The sequence below is a fragment of the Neodiprion virginianus genome, chromosome 4, assembly GCF_021901495.1.
Source record: "Neodiprion virginianus isolate iyNeoVirg1 chromosome 4, iyNeoVirg1.1, whole genome shotgun sequence".
Taxonomy (NCBI): domain Eukaryota; kingdom Metazoa; phylum Arthropoda; class Insecta; order Hymenoptera; family Diprionidae; genus Neodiprion; species Neodiprion virginianus.
Window position 1 is genome coordinate 34,612,301 of NC_060880.1, and position 20,133 is coordinate 34,632,433.

A 20,133-nucleotide genomic window follows, 5' to 3' on the forward strand; every position below is an offset into this window, starting at 1 on the left:
AAGGTCGATCACCTGCAGTCAATATTATTCGTGGTATGTGTCGTTCGATAGCCGAAAGGTATCCAACGGATTCATGCAAATCAACAATGCGGCAGACGTTCCTCGCTGTTAATTCCATGGTCCCTTCATTGATCACCGTTCCTCTTATTCTTCAGATACTTCCTCAAGCCGAACCGTGATTATAGTAGCCTTACAAGGCGCTGCCCTCGCTACGGCAAGGTCAGTTCGACCGAGCCTTGGTCGTAGAAGTTTAATTGACGATTCAGTAATTATTACCAATGATAACGGGTTTACATACACAGGTATTCTCATTCCTCAAAATTACTGTCATCCTTGCTCACGCTGAAAACGCTTCCGGTATGCTCACCTTGTAGTCGCCAATCTTAGATGCAACTATTTTAGGACATCGTTAGAGCATCGATGATCATTACGATTGACTATGACTACTGTGAGAATTACCGATGAAGTTGCAAACCTGCTGCGCTTCCCTTCACCCCTTGGTTTAAAACGCCCTGCGGAAATTCTTGTAGCATATTTGCTGCGCTGATGCAAGAGCAAGTGTCGATGTGGATGTTAAAATGTCAATGTCAATTGAAACTCTGAAACCCACACCTAGTCACACGGACGCGTTGTTCCTCGCGCGGCATGGGCGTATAGGCGTGTATCCCAGTAACATACCTGCATTACTTACTCACACTAAGAATCCACGAACAGGGCGTCTCTGTTAATGTTACGGAATTGAGAGGTCCCTGGCTCTGCTCTGGGTCGCTATTCTCTATGGGAGTAAGAAAGAGATCACTTTCTTGGGTGTGGTGTGGCTCCCAAGCTGCGATGCAGGCTGCGCGGGGAGGCATCGACTCTACCTATAAATTGAACGACCTGTTCCCATCAACGAACAAGTACTCCTCGTGTTCTACCAGACAAAGATCTACTCGGAATCAATCGACGCTCCATCATGAATACTCTGGTAAGTATTTTGGAAGACGTCCAAACGATTTTTCGATTCTCATCCGTTGACTCTAGGGAAGCCTCTCATTTATCCGAGCTTTAACTACATGTCATTATTTTCTCTTTCAACCATTCATTGCTTGGCACTTTGACCCCTTGGAAGAATAACTCTTGACGTTAGACTTATCGGAGGGAGTCCTTTTCAAGTACCAGATAAATCCCTTCGACATTCGTTTATGAATTATAGAATGATTTGTTCAAAAAAGACGTACCATTCTCTGCAATAATTGTCATTATCTGGAATCTCTGGTAATAAAAACTACCAACCTCCTTATTTCGTAAATAATGAATACGAAATAGAGACCGTTCCTAACAATGATTGATCGAAAATCATCCTTCCAGACCCTGGTGTCAATTTTGGCGTCTCTCGCCTCGGTGGCGGTTGGGTCTCCGCAGTGGTACGGAGCACCTCACGGAGGATACGCGGGTTCCGCGGTTCCAGCTCCACTTGGTCCGGATGGCCGAGTGGTGGACACACCGGAAGTAGCCCAGCTGAAGGCCGCCCACTTGAGCGCTTTGGCCGAAGCTAACGCTCGCGCTCCGAAGGGACTAATTGGAGGACCATCTGGGCCGTACGCGGGCCCGGACGGCGGGTACGCCGCGGCAAATTACGTCGCTCACTACAGGTGATTACATTGCTATTACCTGAAATTACAGGAACACATACGCGAGTCAGAGATATTCGTTACACCGATAGTTGCCTCGTTTCAGCGGACCCCCGGCGCCTCTTGGGCCTGACGGACGAGTCATAGACACGCCGGAAGTGCAGCAGGCCAAAGCCGTCCATTTCTCTCTTTACAACGCCCAGGCCCAACGAGTTCCGGCTGGTCCAGCTGAGCCCGCAACCCCCGACGCATGGAACGCGGGTAACGGAGTGTGGAATGGAGGCTGGAATGGGGCCCACGAACAGTACTAGGCGCTCGGTACTTAACGATCACTCTCAAAACGTCAATCGCCTGTTTGTCGCAATTGTTAGAAAAAATTACGAACAAATTTAAAACGTCATGCGATTATCTATTTTGCTCTTGTTTGTTTTTTTCCATTATAATCACTCATTCAACTTACATGTTACCATATACATGTAACGATTAGTGGCAAACAAGCGAATGGACATCTTTCATGGATCTCTTATTATACGTATATAGGTATGTGTCGCCTTGATCATTCTTTGCGGAATCTGTCAACCCGCGGGATTCTCGAGGTGATCGACAAGTTTTGCCAGAAATCGAACACATCCTTCAATATTTCTGTAAAAATACTCTATACTCATTCATTTTATATCGTATTTTATCCATCAATTTATACTGTTTCTTTATGTGATACATACATATATATATATATATATATATATATATATATATATATGCGTGTATCGAAAAATGAAATATATAAAACGTATACATCATACCTATGCATATAATGATCATGCTAAAATTGCCATCTAATATCCGCGTAGAGTTTCGTTATGGGATCGTACGTTATATGGCCGTTTTCCATACTTGGAGCTAGAAAGCTTTTCTCGCCCAAGTTATATCGCAATTTGAAGCCTGACTTGCATCCTATTTCTAAGAATCCTATTTTGTTATAACGACTGACGACTGTGTACAACTTAAATATTCCTCAGTATCCATCACACCCGCGATAAATATGAATTCACGTCCGAGTAAACGACCAAAGTATCTATTTTACGACGTGACTTCGAGAAAGGCGTGTCTCGGAATGGATGCACAAGAGTTTATTACACGAGTCGGAAGAAACTGGTTCGCTTACCCGAAGCTTTCCGCGACCGTCTCGCGGTCTTATAATATCTTCGAACAGCAAGGCCGCGTGCCGGAGTCGGAGGCTGATCGTAACACGCGATAATTGGATAGCTTTAGCATAGCACTGCAGCTTATGGCGGCGAGGTGAGGGTCAGGCACTTAACGACCCTTTGCTGGGACTAGAATTTGCACCGGGAAACGCTGGCTCGACACTTTCATCCGATTTGCATATAAGTGCAGCATACCCGGTGTGCTCCAATTAATTTCGCAACTATCGCCCTGCTACGCTCAGAGAATTATCGATTCATCCGAACGTAGACTTGACGAAGAATATATTTATTTGGAACAAGCTCTGTTCGATGGACAGAAAGATGCATTCGCACCCCAATTACGAAGATACACGAGCGTCGCTTTGAATTATTAAATAAAATAATTCATCCCGGTCGGAGAATTCGTTTTGCAATACGAAGCCAGCTTTCTTCGTCTTTCTATTTCTGACGCACCGACCAAAATTCAACGGTTGTCACAACAAGTTACCTAATGGGATCATGGCTGATAAATAATTTTTTTTTCAACGTATATGAATATAATTTCATCTCGAGATCTGCAGTCGATTGCATATGTGTGCGGTGACGTGTTTTTTCCGACAGTTGCACTTCGGGAACGCCCGGATTTCTTATCTCTATAATTGACAGGTTGTTCAGTCACCTTAAGTGCCTCTGTGGAGCGCATGATATGCGCATATTACATTGTCATTATGTTCGTACACAAGAGCGCAAGTGTAATATAGAGTGGCGCACTGACAACCGGGAGTGTAATATAGATCCTGAAAAGAAAGTGACATGAGAAACTGATCGGGTGAAGAAACTGACGATTTTCGTCGCGGATCTTCGAAATGGATTATTAAAAAAATAAGGAAACAAGGGACGGCGCATGCGAACAGGATATGATAGCATAGTAACATATTATAATTTATCAAAGGACAAACGTACCTACACGTAAATTATACAATTATTATATCTAAGCGTAGAAAAATTAGTGGCGAAGACATTTCGGCGGTAAGTCGTGATCGAGCCGCGCGCCGGAAGAGACGGAACGAATATCCCTGGTTGAAAGAAGTAATGAAACGAAGATAAAAACCGTGATAAGTAAAGGACGGTAAAACACGAGCGATGAAGTTACGGCTGTCGGTTTGATCATCAATTCGCTTTCATCGGACTGCGCGTGTTTGTCAAGTGATTTGGTGAAACTCGATTCTTCTCTTCCTTTTGATGAGAGGCCATATCGATGAGATTTTACCGTCGCGTACCTGAGTGAAGCGATCCGAGAAGAAATACAACAGATTAACAGGATGAAATTCAGTCGGTCTGGGCCGATAAAAACGCAATGAAAAAGCCAATCAACTGTTGATCCAATTACAGTTCAACGGAAAAGCAGTTATGCAATGGGAAGATCGAGCTCAACTCATCCGATGCGGAATTGATTCGACAAAGGATATTCAAGTATTCGTGTGAACTGTATAATCCTCGAGGTGAGAAAACCAGATGAGATTAGAATTTGGAAAATTGCCCAGAACCGTTTGAACGATCTTTTCGTTTCAACCGGGGAGTTCGAACCTTCGCACCGAGCATGGCAGTGTCCTGGACGAATTCCAAGCTCGTCAGACTCTCCGTAACTTTCTAGGTTGCCGAGCATGATGGTATACGGAAAGTCCAACGTGAATCTCAAAACGAGAATGAAGCCCCGTCCTCAACGTCAGTAGTAATAGTTCTCCTCGTAGGACGGTCCTTCCTTCAAAGAATTGTCATCGGACGGCCCTTCCGCCGCGGAATAACCCTGCTGCGAAGCCAACGCCGCGGCTTTTGCGTAGGCCTGAAGGTGCGCCGCTTTGGCCTGAGCAACTTCCGGCGTGTCGATCACTCGCCCTTCGTGATCCAGAGGCGCCGGTGGCCCGTGGTATCCAACGGGGGCGGAATGCGTGTAGGAAACCTGGATCGGTGTCGCGTATCCCGCGTTTCTTTCCGCCGATCCGCCTCTGTAACCACCCTGGTCTTCGTATCCGCCGTACTGGCTGACTATGGAAGCTGCTCGAGCGTGGGCGGCCAGATGAGCGGCCCTGGCGTGGGCGACCTGAGTACGGAAATTGAAGAGACGTGAGTCGTGCGAGTGTTTGGGTATTATTTATGGCGTTGGGTAGAGCCGCGCGTCCGGATGATTTAATAATCGATCTCTTGTTTGTCGGAAGAATTTTTCGAGCGTGAAATGGAAATTTATTTCAGGTTTTCTATAAACAGAGTCAATTTTTCATCGCGTATAATGTACTTGGTTGTATACCTTCCGCGATGAATCCATGCGATTATATCTGTAATAACTTATTATGACGCGGCGTTGTAACGTGTGGGAGAAAAATTCCTTGGTAAGGAATTAGCACGGTTTCACGTGAGGACGGACTTGTACTCACTATGGAACTTACTTTCACTGTCGCTGAATGAAAGAGACAGACGAGAAAGTGTGAGGTAATGAAATTGGATGTAACGGGAAAATTATATCCTGTATATTCATTCAGCTATTCAGCAGAATCCATTACCCTTGAGTCTTGAAACCTTAGTAAAGTTGTTGACGGTGAAGATTGATTAGCATAAATCTAGCGTGACCAGCTGTTCGCTGACTTCGCGCTCCGGGTAACTCGATCGATTATAATTCACTGCTACGATAGCTGATCCCGAGAATCTTTTATGCGTAATAGTTTTGTGTGTGTGAGGAAAACTTGAAGTATTTGAAGTTAGAAATACTTTCTCAGATTTTTTGGTTTGAAATTAAGGAAAAGTAAAAAAAATTTCGTCAGAATCGTCTCGATTTCATTAGTTTGCAAAATTAAATAAACAAAAAATTAACTAAAACAAATTTTCGGTATAGAAATGGAATACTTTAGCACAAAAATAAAATTAGAAAAACGTGCGAATGAAATTTGAAAAAAGGTATGCATTTAATTTTATGATTAGCGGATAGAAATAAATGTTCCGACGCCTATTTTCTGACTAACAGAGTAACCTCCGTTCCGGGTTATGATATTAGTGTTCAGTAGAGCGCATAAAAATGACGTTTTGACAAATCGGTTTTTAAAGTTCAAGTACAAGGCGAGCACGAGTCTGAATTAGCTGGTTCTAAGTTGCAACCCACGCGATACTTTCGGACCGTCGCAATTCCTCATTCGATTCCTTATGTGATGCTCGATGTCGGCAAAACAAATTTGGATTAAACAATAACAACGATAATTAAAGGTTCCCAGATAATTGGTGCTACATTTTCAAAATAATCGGGAGAAAAAAGAGACTGTAACAAATACGATATTGATTCTTCGTAACCGAAACCCATTTCAGACCAATTAGAAAAACGTTTCTTTTCAATCGCTAAACATTCTTTACACGTGTATAAGAAATATGTGAAAAATGGCAGACTTGAAAAATATAATCGTCTCCACACGAATGCTGACCAAATTTTTCAACCAAATTGTTTGAACCGCTTTCGAGAATATCCAGCGAAAAGGTTGACGTTAGAGTCGATAAAAATCCTTCTTATTAAAATCGATTGAAAATTAAGCTCGATGTATATATACACATATATGTACTTTTTGAATGAAAAAAAAACTCCATCGGGACTGAATGATTGGTTGTCGATGCATGAGATCCCAAAAATGAACCCACTTTTAGCTATAAACCGTCTACTTGCACATCAACACCCCCCCTTAATTCGTCTTCTTGTTTCTCACCTCAGGTGTGTCAACGACGCGTCCATCGTGGGCCAGAGGAGCTGGTGGTCCGTGGTAGCTTTGAGAATAGGGTGCGGAATACGCGGCGGCCTCATAAGCGCTAGGCTCCTCGTTGTAGTCGTAAACGGGGCCTTGATCGTAGATCTGGTGTCGTCGTGAGGCCCTCGCAGCGGCGGCCGCGTGAGCAGCCAGATGGGCCGCCTTGGCCTGGGCCACCTCGGGGGTGTCGAGGACCCTTCCGTCGTGGGCCAAGGGTGCGAAGGGTCCCTGGTAGCCGTATCCGGAGGGGGGGATGACCTGGTATCCAGGGGTTGCTGCGACGAGGGAAGCGGCGATGGAGAAGATCGCCTGGAAGTACACAAGAGTTTCATTTTTGGGTCCCACGCGTCGTGATTCTCCTCGGCGACGTACAATGGGACGGTTTTTACAATCCTTTTACGCTACTTTTTTTTTTTCTTTTCTTTCATGCCCCTCTCTTTGGTTACGACTACCGTCGCGCACGGTCTCGCTGTAGTCCAGATTTCCCTCGGCCATATTTCACGCGGTTTGTACCGCCGACCGCAGATGGGAGGTGAAAACCTGCTCAGGTCTTTTTCAAAAGTTTCTTTCTCTACGTGAGCTGCATAGTCGATTCTCGGCGATGCTTGAACTCCCGGTTGTCGCGATAGCGCTGATCTGCTAGATTTTTGAATTTTTGAATCGCGAAATTAAAGGAAGCATTCATCGGATCACGTGGTTAATGATATGAAGCTTAACGCGATTGAAATAATTGTTGAAGAGTAATAATTGTCGACATTCTTAATCATGTTATATTTTGATCTGGAATTTATGATCTGAAATTAAGCTCACCAGGAATCGACTTACTTGATCTGTAAAATTGATTTCTGATCATACGGTCTACAGATATTTTTTCTATCAAGCAACGAATTCAATTTCTAACACGAGCATCGTGACTTTTGTACAATTTTAAAAATTAATGTAAGTATCGTAACCTCTTTTGAACGAGTTAATCGAACGCTGTTCTAATCAAGGCGTGCTAAGCTTGTTACTTATCTCCCCTATTATCTAATGCTTTGCGTTAATATTCGATTAGTGTTTTTAGTGCAAAAACGATTAATTCTTTCACCTATATACTGCGTGGTTTTAATATATCCTTTGTTATAACGCTGCACTTACAAGTAATTTCATCGCTGCGCTACTAAGACACCACAAACGTGAAACCTTATAGGACTTGGATCGGATCGGAGTGCGCTGGGGACGAGAGAGCCGTCGCTTTTATAGCACCTCAAGTTGGCCTCACCACTACAACAACGTTATAACTCTATCGCCACGCCCAGAAAAATACTCTAATTACCTGGTTATTCCCTAGATCATAATTGGTCGGCCCTTTGCCGTTCATCTTCAACTTTGGGAAAAAAAAATTACGCAGTAGGGTTACCGATTCAAAAAATACTTTCATCCCTGCGGTTAGGAAGTTCACGTGTGCACAATGCGGCCCCTCATACTTGCAGAAATTATTCTTAAGTTACTTGATGCTATATCCTCATGCTAATTCGACTATCGAGGAACGCCTACGTTATTTTTTGCTCTGATTTATCCGTCGCTCGAAGCAACGAAAATCAATTAATTTTTTATCCATCTTTTGGCACCGAGGTTTGTAAACAGTTTGGTCAAATTACAACGCAATAGTTACTCGTCTCGAGTACCTACGCAGAACATTTCAAAGAATTGAAACTGCAGTGATATTTTTCGTGCAATTAAATGTTGAAAAAGGCAACAGTCGAAATGTAACTTGTGCTGTAACCGAATTGTTGAATAATCTTTTTCCAAGCTGAAACCCGATTCTAAAGTCGTTGACTTTCAACATGATTCGTATTCCCGAAAACCTGGAAACGGAATAATTCAAATATCCTTCTGTTTTATTTGTAGGTTTTTTGGTTTTCATTTTTTCCTGTTCTTACAGACTTTACCTTTTGCGATATCTCCTAGAAGCCCAGATGATCGCGAATAAAATATGTCAGGGACATTATGCTGCAGTGTTAATAAATGGCACAGTTTGTACATGGGCCCTTTTGTTGCCAAGCCGCAAAATATTATACCTACTACGCATCTATAAGCAATAGTCATAGATCAGAGAAGTTGCTCAAGGCAGTCTTCTTTCCGTCCGATACCCACGTGAAGAAAATCCGCGAGAAAAGAACGACACTGCAACTCGTAGGAGGTGTTGCGTAAAACGTGTAAGAAATTGTGGGTTTCGGATCTGCAAACTTTTTCCGATTATACTTTTATCGCATAAGAGTCGATTCTTATTCGTACTCGCAATTTTATTTTATTTTAAAATGCATCGACGTGCTTTCCCTCATAAACGCAGCGCATTTTTCTTTTCTAATTAATTACCCTTTGTAATATTCGCACAGTTGTTGTAACTTCACATTGCATCAGATTGCGAAAATTCATGTAAGTACGCTCCACGTGTGGTCACGCACATGATTTGCTTGCTACCCAGTTTCTACTCGTTCTATAATTGTTATTTAATTGTTGGCGAATTCGTCTCGTTGCGAATTGTCAATAAATTCGACGAATCATCGAATAAGGGACGGATTCGTGAACTTTGACCTGGCGTCAATCTCGATCGGCGAACACCTCGTCCACCTTCCTGGCAGGCCACAGCAGGTGTTATTGTTCTTGTGCGGTGTTCGTGGCCGCGGATGAGGCAAGGACGCGGTTCGGTTGTGGCATGCACCGTTATTACCATTTGGAATTGAAATGTGGTGAGGACGGCTCAGGTTCAACATGCGTGACGCGAGTGACGTAAGGTGCTGGTGCGGTAATTTGCGTCATCAAAACACGCGGGTTATTTCACCCGAACTGAGAAACTTAGAAAAAGAAAAAAAAAAAAAAAACAGTTCCCTGTGATCATAACGGTTAATCGTTATTCATTTTTCGACTAATTTCTATGGTCTTGAGCTCGAACATCGTTCGAAGAATTTAATAATTTAATAAGTAGCGACACTTCTGTTTACAGATTTTTCAAACGACGCAATTAACCTGGGTGCAAAATGTTCAATGATACGATTAGGATTGCACATTTGCGTCTCGATTTACAAATCATAATATTTTTTTTATATTTCAATATTGCACGCGCATGATTAGCGACTGTAATGGAGTGTCGAACCGCGACGATGCGGTTTTCGGGATTGTTTCCCTGTTCGTACAAAGTTACAAAACTGCAGATAAATCAGGCTCTCTGTTTTCGAAACAGGACAGGGTACATTTTCTCATTCCTTCAGCCTGAACGCATGATATTATCTACTTATTTGACGTTTGTCAATTTTTTTATAAAAATTGGACAGGTGTGACCGAACGTTTCTGCAAATTGCAAGCCTGTCACCTACAACCATGCAAATTAGCCGAGGCCTAGACTTCGCGTGTTAATTAATCCCCGCGTCTCGTTGTCGAATCTCTAACGTCGCAACACCTGTAATTCGAATAAAAATTTTCTCGACCGCGTCGGTCGGCAAGCGATAGTTGCATAACGGGGTATAACGTTTGGGTCATGCCGACAACGGCGTTAACGAATCTAAACCTCACGTTGCTCGGGTGCCTGAATTAACGCGTTCACCGATCGGCCGATCATATATTTTACGTGACTCAAACATTATATCTAGTGCTTCGTATTACACTTTTCGCCGCCGCCTCTCACTCGTGTCTATGAATTTTAGAAATCCCTTGATCACCGAAAACGACGATCACCTCGGCCAAAAATCTGGACCACGGTGATCTTAAGCCACTAATTTGAAGGGGCGGACCTCGCCTCGACTTCAGTCGGCTGCCATTCCTCGTAACCTGTAAGTTGATTCGCCTATCTCTTGTAATTTCGATTGCACGATACTCATGCACTGCTCAAAAGCCTCGTGAGATTGTTTATGCATCGCGGTTTCATATCTTTCCGTCGACGAGGCTTGGCCGGCTGTTACTTTTCACGACCTTTCAAATGCAGATCGACTCCACCTCGTGGATCGGGTAAGGGGTGTCCCGTTGAAATAGATCCACTCGAGCAAATCTCGAGTCCTGTTTATGGTATTACGATAATTCCCCGACCACGCGTCGTCGGGTTTCAAAGCGCAAACGCGATGGTAACTCGATACTCATCAGCAATTGCTCGCACACGGATAATCCAATGATTAATTACCTGCGGCTACCGTTAAGTCAGCCTAATTTCGTCTCGGATGCTTTCTACAAGCGATTGCCAGAAACTTGGAAAATCATAAATGTCGCATAATTATATTGCGTTTTGTGTAAGGCGAATCAAAGCCAAAGGGGAACGATTTATCACGCCGCGGAATAAAAGAATCCGATGTTCCGTTCTCCGGCATTTCTTCTCACGTCGTCGTCTCGATGACCTGTTTCGTAAGATTAATTCTCGACAGCAAATTCACGTAATATATAATATATTAAAAACAATCGCGATGTGAGGCGTGTAGTGTTGTAATACATGAATTCCAAAGATTCGCGATACAGATCGGTAATTTGAGATTTTTGCTCCTAATTTCTTCTCCTTTTTTTTCCTCAACGTTTTACGATGGCCTCGCCAGTGACCAGCTCCCCTGATTTAAACCACCGTTACGTCATTCTTATACCTAAACCTACGAGGCAACAAAACTGGAGAAAAAAAGCTTCGCGCGCCGCGCGTGTTGCCGCGAAAAAAAGTTGACAAAACTTTCGTGTAATTTTATTATCCTTCTATCGAGTTATGTGAACGGTAATTACGTCATACCTTCGCAACGTCGAGTCGATGGATAGTGGCGGAAGTGGAAAAACGGCAATTCCAACTACTTGTTTACGGGGTTCGCGTCCAGGTAAAATTTTCACAGCTCTGAGAAAGAAATTAAACAAACATCAAGATTGTCTGTAACCCTGATATTGAGAGGCGGATTTATAAAGATGCCGCCTGTACCCTGTTTTTAAAATTCCTCCTCATTAGTGGCGCTTCTGACGAATTACGGCCGTTAGATCTCAGACGCGAGTCGCTGCAACGGTCCGCGATGTCTACACCGGGTGAAAACGCGTCGTGATCTCTATGATCTCTTGAGTTACACTTACCGCAATCCGCGACAAAATCAAATCGAGGCTAGCCTGTGGTCTATGAGTAATACCTGCCCGCTTCTCGGACTACGTACCAGCCTTCGGTCAACCGTCTGCTATTATTTCTTCAATTTTATCAATTTCCACCAGGCTACAGGCCTCGGTAATATGACATTCGCACATTGAATTGATGAGGAATTCAAAAACACGACGAAAGCAGAGCTTGATTCGCAAACTATACTCGTAGACATTAAAATTGCTTTTGGATCGAGCCACGTTATGTAAATATGTATGCAATGTGAGCAATCGTGTAATTACTCAATTTATATGTGTGAAATTAAGATCGCGTGAATAAAATCACACCTATGCGATGGTTTTTCATGGCGACGAAGTGCAGAATATCGTTCACTCTGTCAAACTTTTACGACAAACTTCCGCAACCCTTCAACGCAGAGAGTAAATTCGGAGCAAAGTGTCCGTTTCTAGAAACGCAGGGTGATCCTGACCCTGGACGGTCTGGTTTTCTAGTACAGTAACGAATTCCTAGATTGGTTTTTCAGAACTTGATGATTGAACAAGTGTCAAGTGCTTGTTAACATTTTTGGCAAAAAGATCGGGATTATAGCGAATAGCTGCCAATCAGTTTATTACCGTGAGTAAGAATTGAGACAATTGATCGTTAGTACCAGGCTGAACAAACGCACGGGATGATTACATCACGTTTCCATTGAGAAACAGAATTATTTGGCGGTTTGTTTGATACGGGCTGGAGTACAATTGCGCAACGGTTCAGGGATTAGAAAACGTGGGTGGTGCATATCTCGATTGTTACAATGGGAAATTTGTATATAAAACAATTTATTGGCCTAGCGTTATTTACAGTACGTCGATTATTCGCGGGGCGTTATATGCCGGTTCTTCACTCCCCGTCGTCTCCTCCCCCTCCTTACTCTTCCTTTTATCACTTTACCAATGTGGTTGGTATCCCTGGGCCGATTGGAAGGCCCTCTGTGGTTGCTGGTAGGCCTGCTGGGGCTGGTAAGAAGCTTGTTGGGGCTGGTACGAGGTCGCCGCAGCGTGAGCTGCAAGGTGAGCTGCCGTGGCCTGAGCCACTTCCGGTGTCTCGACGACGCGACCGTCCCTATCAGTCGGGGCTGGGGCGTCGTAACGGATCGGAGAAGAGGCTGCTGGGGCTGCAGCGTAGCCTCGGGCACCCTGAGAGTAGGATCCGGGTCCGGCGTAGGACCTCACGTTGGGGGCGGCGTTGTACTGGGGGGCGGCTGGGGCGCTGTACCTTTGGGGAGCGGCTGCGTATTCTGAAGAGGAAGGCAAGGTGAGAAAATGAGAGGAATAAGAGGCTCGTTGAATGATTTTTTTTCTGATTTTGTCTCAACTGTTCGAGCTCATCTGCCTTAGAGACATCCAGAGTATCGTGAAAAACTCGAGAGATAGATTGATCGTGAGTTTGGCGTTCCAAAATATCGATTGAACATCGAAGGTTTGAATTAAGATAACAAATCACTTCTTTATAGAGGAATTACGGACGCGTTTAAAAACTTCTTTATCTGGGACTCTATTGATCGAGACCGTTTGTAGAAACCGGTTTCACCTCGCTGTTGCGTCAGTCGTTCGTTTCGCGGTTCTGAAACGTTACCCGCTGAGACGTCAGTCGGCGTACGCACACCATAATCCTGACCTACGAGGTCGCTAGAAGCCTCATTCGCGACTTGGTGATCCTCGAGCTAAGTAACTCCCTACTCCCTACTGTGACCAAAGCTCTGTGAAAATTAAGAAATCAAGTTCGGTCCGACCTCCTGTTCTTTCCGTCAAAATAAAGAAAACGAACGGGACCTCAGCCACTCCATCTCCCGCGCATTACTCACCCTGGCCATTGTAGTCCTCGGCTCCACCGTATTTGTAGGCGCGTGCCTCGGCCTCGGCGAGCTGAGCAAGACGGGCAGACTTAAGGGCGGCAACCTCCGGGGTGTCGATCACGGTTCCATCCTCAGCGAGGGGCGCTGGGACGAAGGCGGACTTGGTAGCCGGGGCGTTGTAGGCCTTGGGGGCCGAGTAACTCGGGCCGTTGTACTGCTGGGGTGCCGAGTAGGCCTGGGGTGCGGGGGCGGCGTAAGAGGGTGCGGGACTCGCGTAGACGGGGGCCGGGCTGGCGTAAGCTGGCCGAGAGTAGGGGGCGGGTGTCGGGCCGGCGGCGTAGGCGCCAAGACCCTGGGAAGCGTAGCCACCCTGGACGCCCTGCTGGTGGGCCTTCTCCTCGGCGGCGCGAGCCGCGGCTCTGGCGTACTCCGCGAAGTGAGCCGCCTTGGCCTGCGCCACCTCCGGGGTGTCGATCACGCTTCCATCCTCACCGACCGGCGCCGGTGGCGCGTACTGCACGGCGCCTCCCGCAGGTCCGACACCGTGGCCTCCGTAGGCCGGTGATCCGGAGTATCCAGCGCTGCACGAGGAGGCCAGAGCCACGAGGACGATCTGCGAACGGACAATGGTCGAATGGTTACAACGCGCGATTCGTAATCTGGGCGAAATATGCACTCTGTTCGGAGAAAACTGGGTCCGATTGGCCTTGGTATCGCGGGACCAAGTGCTCCGGTTAACACAGACAAAAGTTACAGTCGTCTCAGGCATGACTAGGTGAAAATAACTGGGTCTTGTCGTGATTTGCAGGTTCTGTATTACGGGCTGTACTGGTTAACAGGTACGCTGTGGATGTCACACGGTTTTACCATGCACACCATCGTCCAGTCTAATATTAAATTCTGTACGTCTCGAGTGTCTTGCGAGGGGAAAAGATGAGGTGTTTTGGAGACCGTGGAACGCGGAAGGCGATCAAAACGGACAGTGAATTTCCCGAGTATGTGTACGTGTGTGTCTGGACGAGTATAAATTTTTATTTGTGTCGTTGTTGATTTGCCGCGATCGGTTTTGACGTTTCAAGGCAACCAGGATGTCGGTGATTTCGTTGTCTGGTCTCGGCATATCGTTGTCCGTAGATGGGAGAGTGGCGCCAAAGCAGTCACGGACTCACACTTGTCAACTGTCCGCTATACCTTGATCGATGATCGAGGAGAGATCGGACTGAATCGAAGTAGAGAGCGTTGCACCTCGATCAATCGGATCCTCGTTGTGCAACGATGGACTCACACTGGCGCCGTGACATTGTCGTTTGAAGAATACTAATTTACCGAAGTGAACGCAGCATTTTTTTCACGTAACACAGGATTTTACGAAACCATCAAAGAGATCCCACGTAGCGAATATCAGAAACGATAATATGAAGCGATAATTCGAATAGCTGGGGTTCGATTCTGACAGAAATTGACAGCTTCAGCGAAGGCTGACAAAATCTGCAGACCCTCGTTTAGCTTGGGTGCAGCGCATATTGACGAAACGATGCGTAAATAGGTACCTACACAGTGAAATTGCTTTGAATCCGTATCGAGTTTCACAGTAAAACCGTTCCAAGTATAACGATCTGGATAGGTCATGAGAACGCGTCCGTCAGTGAAATGAAATAATACGGGTGTGAAAGCACGGAAGAGAAAGACCAGATGATCTTTCGGAATTGGAAGAGTGGGCGCGTTCGTGCAGCAGGCATCGCAAGTGCAAACGGTGCGGTGCAGCGGCAAGAAATTGCTCGCGAAATATCAGAGGTTAAAATTAGCCCTCGCACGAATAACGAGTAAGAAGTCGGTGCTGTTATCAGTTCACCTTGAAACGAGGTGGAAAAGCTTGACCAGCAACGACGAATCACGGTGACAGTTAAATCGGGGCGACGAAAGGTGTGGGGGGCAGGGCGGTTGCCAGGTTTAGCGATAAGTGGAGGGGCGGGGGGGAGGGGGGGGGATGGTGACGCTGTGAGAGGCGGGCAACACCTTTCACTTTCCTTTGTTTCTTAAGGCGACTTACCAGACGGTTCATGGTGACGGTTACTTGGCGTGTACTGTACTTGGGGAATGGTACTGCAATCTGAATAGCGCTGCTGGCGGCCAGTACTCGCTATCTCTCCTCTCGATTCCGTCTGTGTTCATGGAGGACGGTGAGAGTTCCTTTTATACGTGGCCCCCTCCCGCACATATAGCGATCGGCAAATCGGTTCCCGATGGAAAAGGACCACGCCCGCACCCCAATGTTAACCCGGCTCTGCCTCGCTTCGCTCCGGTGCGCCTCAACTTCAACGGCCCCAAGTACGACCTTGACATTTGCCCGACGACGAGGCGGTCGTTACTTCTGGCCTCTGACGCTGGACCTCGGCGAAGCCCTGCGGCACCTTGCCTTATCTACCTCCACGTACGATGCACGGCACGCGTGTGTATCTCTGGCTGCTAGTTGTGGTGGTCAATCGCGAATTATCACGATATCCTAACGACCCGGGATCTGCATAAGGCATTCGACCACCGGCGTCGAGGTAAGCCGGGAATGAAGCAATGCGATCCTTCGGCTGCCTCGTCTAAAGTTCAGGAGAGGAAACAAAGACGTTGAACAAAGGCAATGCGTTAGAATCGAACCAGTTTCAACTCGTACGTGAACTTCTTCAGTGGTTATATTCTGCCGGATGAAACACTCGCTGACGGTTTTTCGCACGATCGGTGGGAAGTAAAGCTTCCGCGTGTCATATCCACGTTTCTGCCTGACGGAGATGCCGATTTCGAGAGAAATAAGAAAAAAAAAGAAAAAACAAAAAATGGTACAGATGCTGAACCAAAGCGGTAACGCAGGCGGATACTGCCTGTGACTGACAATGTCGATTTGCTATCTGATTCGATCTCGGCATATATAGGATATATTTTTACTCGTTGAAAAGCACGTTGTCTCTACGGCAAGTCTTGCTTATCTTTATCATATTGGCAATCGGTACAACAATTGGCCGGGTGTAATTGTGATTGGTGACCCGCGTTGAGTAGATCGAATTAAGCGCACCCACGTGTATCTGTACGATACGTCATTCGATAAAACGTAGTGGTTTGAAAATTTAGTCAAGCGAATTGGGTTGATGGTTGGGTTACTACCTACTTACACTTTTATTATAGCACATTACGCTTTTTCTAATTAGATCGTTGAAATTCCGCAAGATGCCGTAATTCTTTTTGAATCTAGGTGAGTCGCGTTATGTCACACGCCACAGAGTTGGGAAACATTATATTTTTCAGAGGTGTAGAGGTTTTGACCGTGTTGTAATTCGCACGACCTGAACTCATGTTTCCTCGTTTTATTAAGGAGCGCGATACGCACGCTGAGGCAACATTCTTGTTTCAATCTCTTGTTCGTGTTTTTTGTTTTTTTTTTTTTTTTTTTTTTCGTTCCCCGTCGACGTTTTGCAACGGTCCTCTGCAACTTTCTGAGAAAGTTGCAGAGGACCTCAAAATTTCTGAGACAGTGCAATACTTTTGCGGATGTAATTCTAACGCGCGAATATGGCTCATACATCTCTATCACGCCAAGATCTCTGCTGCGAGAAGAAACCGAAATTTGGGTGTCGTGGCGGTTGACACAGACTTGAGCTACTTGCATTACAGAGATGTGAAGATGATTGCTCAAGCTGATTGGCCAAAGGTACGGCAGTGACGGTTTGTCACAGCTTCATAGACACGGATCAGCGCAATTTCGTTGGTAAAAATTAACCACAAGCGATTGAAACGGCTGCATGCATATCTCGTGAAACCCGAGAAGCCCGCGCGTTTATATTGCACGGTTCGCTGATCTTTAGCAATTTAATCAGAGGCCTGTAAACAATTGTTTGTTATGCCGCGTATTGACGAATGGGTTCCGACGTGGTGAAAATGGTCCTGAATTCAATATCCCGACTGTCGAGATTAATTCTCTAAGGCATCCACGCCCACGTTTTACACCGGTTTTCATTGTCGACGCGGTGTTGAACCATGCAGCTGTGTAGAACTAAGGTTGAGGCCTTGAAGTACTTGCTCCGCTTCACAGAAAATCCAATTTCATCCTACCTCGGAATTGAATTTGAAGCCTGTATCCGCATTGCGAGACTGTTGCGATCGACGTGCGAAGTGTGCGAAGATCGGTAGCCAAACCGAATGCGTTTTCTGTGTTTCAACTCTCTAAATATGAATCAGATGTAAGTGTACTACTGAAAAAAGTCAGGTAATCAATGAAAAATTGTGGAAAAGTCACCGAATAGTCAGTGCGCACTGGTTTTTTCCAGCGGTGAACATACAACTGGAAATCGATCATATTTTCACTGATTCAAATTTAGAGAGAAGTGTGTGAAATTCACACTCCATGCGGCTACCGAACGACCGTTTCTTACAGGTTTAATGGTTTCGCCAACGAAGTCAGACGGCGGCAGGCAAGGTGGATATAAAAATGAATAACACAGCTAAATGCTATAAGAATGAACGCGCGATTACGTCCGGCACAAAATCGTTTCTACGTGAGTCAACTCCGATCGCGTAATGCGAACATTTTTCGTCATGTTTTCGTATTTCTAACGATATTCGACACATTGTACTCCTTCACGGGTATAAACGCGAAAAACTCAGAAGATCACGACGTGTAACAGATCTTCAAGCGTAAAGGAACCGTAGGTCGTGGGCAAAAAGCGCCGATAAAACTACTTGTATGAAATTTAGAAATTCGAAGACTCTGCAAAGAAACCGTGCACTTATAAGCTGTTTGTATGTTGACACGTAACTTCTTACAACGGTGAATTTTTCAAGCGCTCCAACTTCTCATGGAGACACATTGATAATTCGATTGTGCAATGCATCGAAATGATCCAGAAGTCACTCACACATCGTCGGCACCGGCATTGCCATGCTCGGACCGAGCATCCGCAGCCATGATTGGAGGCCGGTGACTGGCACCGTGGATAATCGAACCTCATCGAGGCACGATCATCTCAGATCACCTTCCGGAGATGTCTTTTCATTCAATCTATACAAAAGAAGAACGTTTTGGCTTCCTTTTGGTCTGAACGGTGGCAGTGGTTGCTTTATTCGTGGAATGGGATGATTGGAATTGCGTCACTGAACGAACGTCGCCGCGGTGTCCGTTTGATAACGCTTTACCCTTAGGCCGCATACTCTTATCTTGGCTTCGCGTCTTGTTTTCCTTACGGTATATTATCAAAAATATCATCATTTTCTACGAAGCTCAAACGTTCTGTAAAGTATCGATTGTGAATATGGATCGACAAGGTTAGAGCTGCGATTTTGTTAGGTGGAATTTAGATTTATCAGCTCGGTCGACCTTAGACCGGGAAATGATTTTATGGCTAATGAAACATTGAATCATTTCTGGTATAATTGGAATTATTATTCACTACCGGAACGGATGAGGATAAAATATTTATATCTAATCAAGACCACTTTGCCTCAGCTGTTTTGTTGAATTTGAAATTTATTGACTTTGAAATTTATTGACTTTCCGGTATGTAGTTAACGTCGGTTTAATTGTTGACTTATGCCTAGACTGAAAAAAAATTAACAACACCATTGGTGAGTAGTTCAGAAAATTGATAATTTCTAATCATTACATACTATTCCAGCATGTCTTGACTTTCGAAGGTGCACTCCGATGTGGACAGCTCGCGTTTGTGTTAGATCAGTTTTTTTCTCCGCACGTTTCTTGTCCTGCGTACGTTACATATATATATACACATATATATATATATATATATACGTTTCTCGTTTAATGCGGAATTTAGATTGAACTTGCGTAATCGGAATTTATTCAGAAAATACGATCGGCATATTAGCAATACGTTGACGTAATAAAATACAATTTTCCTAATCGCACGGACTCTGAATGTGCCTCGATCGAATATACTCGTCAATACGCTATTGAACGTGAAGTGTTGAAATTGAAGAGAATTAACAAAGGCAATAACTGCCATTTTTCATACAAATTCAAGCAATAAATAACTATGCAGCTAAGAAATAACAGTTTTCCTTCGTTTCTTTAGATTCGTCGTTGCAGGCACTTACGGCTTTTTTGAACTCTCCTCTACAATTAGGGGAACACGAAAAGCTGCCAAAAAAAAAAAAAAAAAAGAAACGTGCGAAATTCGCGACATTCACATTTTGGTAGTTTTTACCTCCCGTGTGAATTTGACAGTCGGCGAAATTCGAGAAAGAATGCAGCCATTGTGTCCGACTGAATGGGAGTATATTTCACACTCAGGGTTATATGTATACCCACACGTGATATACATACGTAACCGTACGTAACGCGTATCGCGAAAAGATTTTTATCTCCACTGGTGAACCACGTTACCGTTCCTGTACAATATAACTTACATACACCAACAATTGATTAATGTAACACTGTCCGAACGATCGAACGGAATGCCTTTTGTTACGCGAAAAGAATAAGATAAAATATATTTGCACATTCTGCACCGTAGGTACTTTCTGCAGTCGAGGACGATAAATAACGATAAGAGTGGGCGATCATTGTTTCGTCATTATTTTTTACACGACATTTTTTATACACGACACCTTGCATAAGTTGTATAACTCAATTTTAAAC

The 20,133-nt window shown here is 44.8% G+C and overlaps 2 protein-coding genes across 2 annotated transcripts; one reads left to right on the plus strand and one right to left on the minus strand.

The window, feature by feature from the left end:
- Positions 1–818: 818 nt before the first annotated feature.
- Positions 819–2,316, plus strand: LOC124301754 (pupal cuticle protein-like). The gene is made up of 3 exons (XM_046757138.1): positions 819–967; positions 1,351–1,634; positions 1,720–2,316. Exons 1-3 carry the CDS (start codon positions 956–958, stop codon positions 1,922–1,924), a joined length of 501 nt encoding a protein of 166 aa, XP_046613094.1. The 5' UTR covers positions 819–955; the 3' UTR covers positions 1,925–2,316.
- A 1,399-nt stretch (positions 2,317–3,715) lies between these two features.
- Positions 3,716–15,694, minus strand: LOC124302893 (uncharacterized). Its single transcript, XM_046759462.1, has 8 exons — positions 15,547–15,694; positions 13,506–14,109; positions 12,593–12,938; positions 8,342–8,423; positions 7,892–7,942; positions 7,714–7,809; positions 6,538–6,885; positions 3,716–4,898 (listed from the first exon to the last, which is right to left on the minus strand). The coding sequence occupies exons 1-8, from the start codon at positions 15,556–15,558 to the stop codon at positions 4,524–4,526; spliced, it is 1,914 nt and encodes a 637-aa protein (XP_046615418.1). The 5' UTR covers positions 15,559–15,694; the 3' UTR covers positions 3,716–4,523.
- Between the last annotated feature and the right edge of the window lie 4,439 nt (positions 15,695–20,133).

What these genes read in the sequence shown, in the direction of transcription:
- LOC124301754 (XM_046757138.1), top strand. An exon ending in AATTACGTCGCTCACTACAG is followed by an intron (nt 1,635 to 1,719) that starts GTGATTACATTG and finishes GCCTCGTTTCAG; the next exon opens with CGGACCCCCGGCGCCTCTTG.
- LOC124302893 (XM_046759462.1), bottom strand. An exon ending in CGAGGACTACAATGGCCAGG is followed by an intron (nt 12,939 to 13,505) that starts GTGAGTAATGCG and finishes CTTCCTCTTCAG; the next exon opens with AATACGCAGCCGCTCCCCAA. An exon ending in ATGATCTAGGGAATAACCAG is followed by an intron (nt 7,810 to 7,891) that starts GTAATTAGAGTA and finishes GTGCTATAAAAG; the next exon opens with CGACGGCTCTCTCGTCCCCA.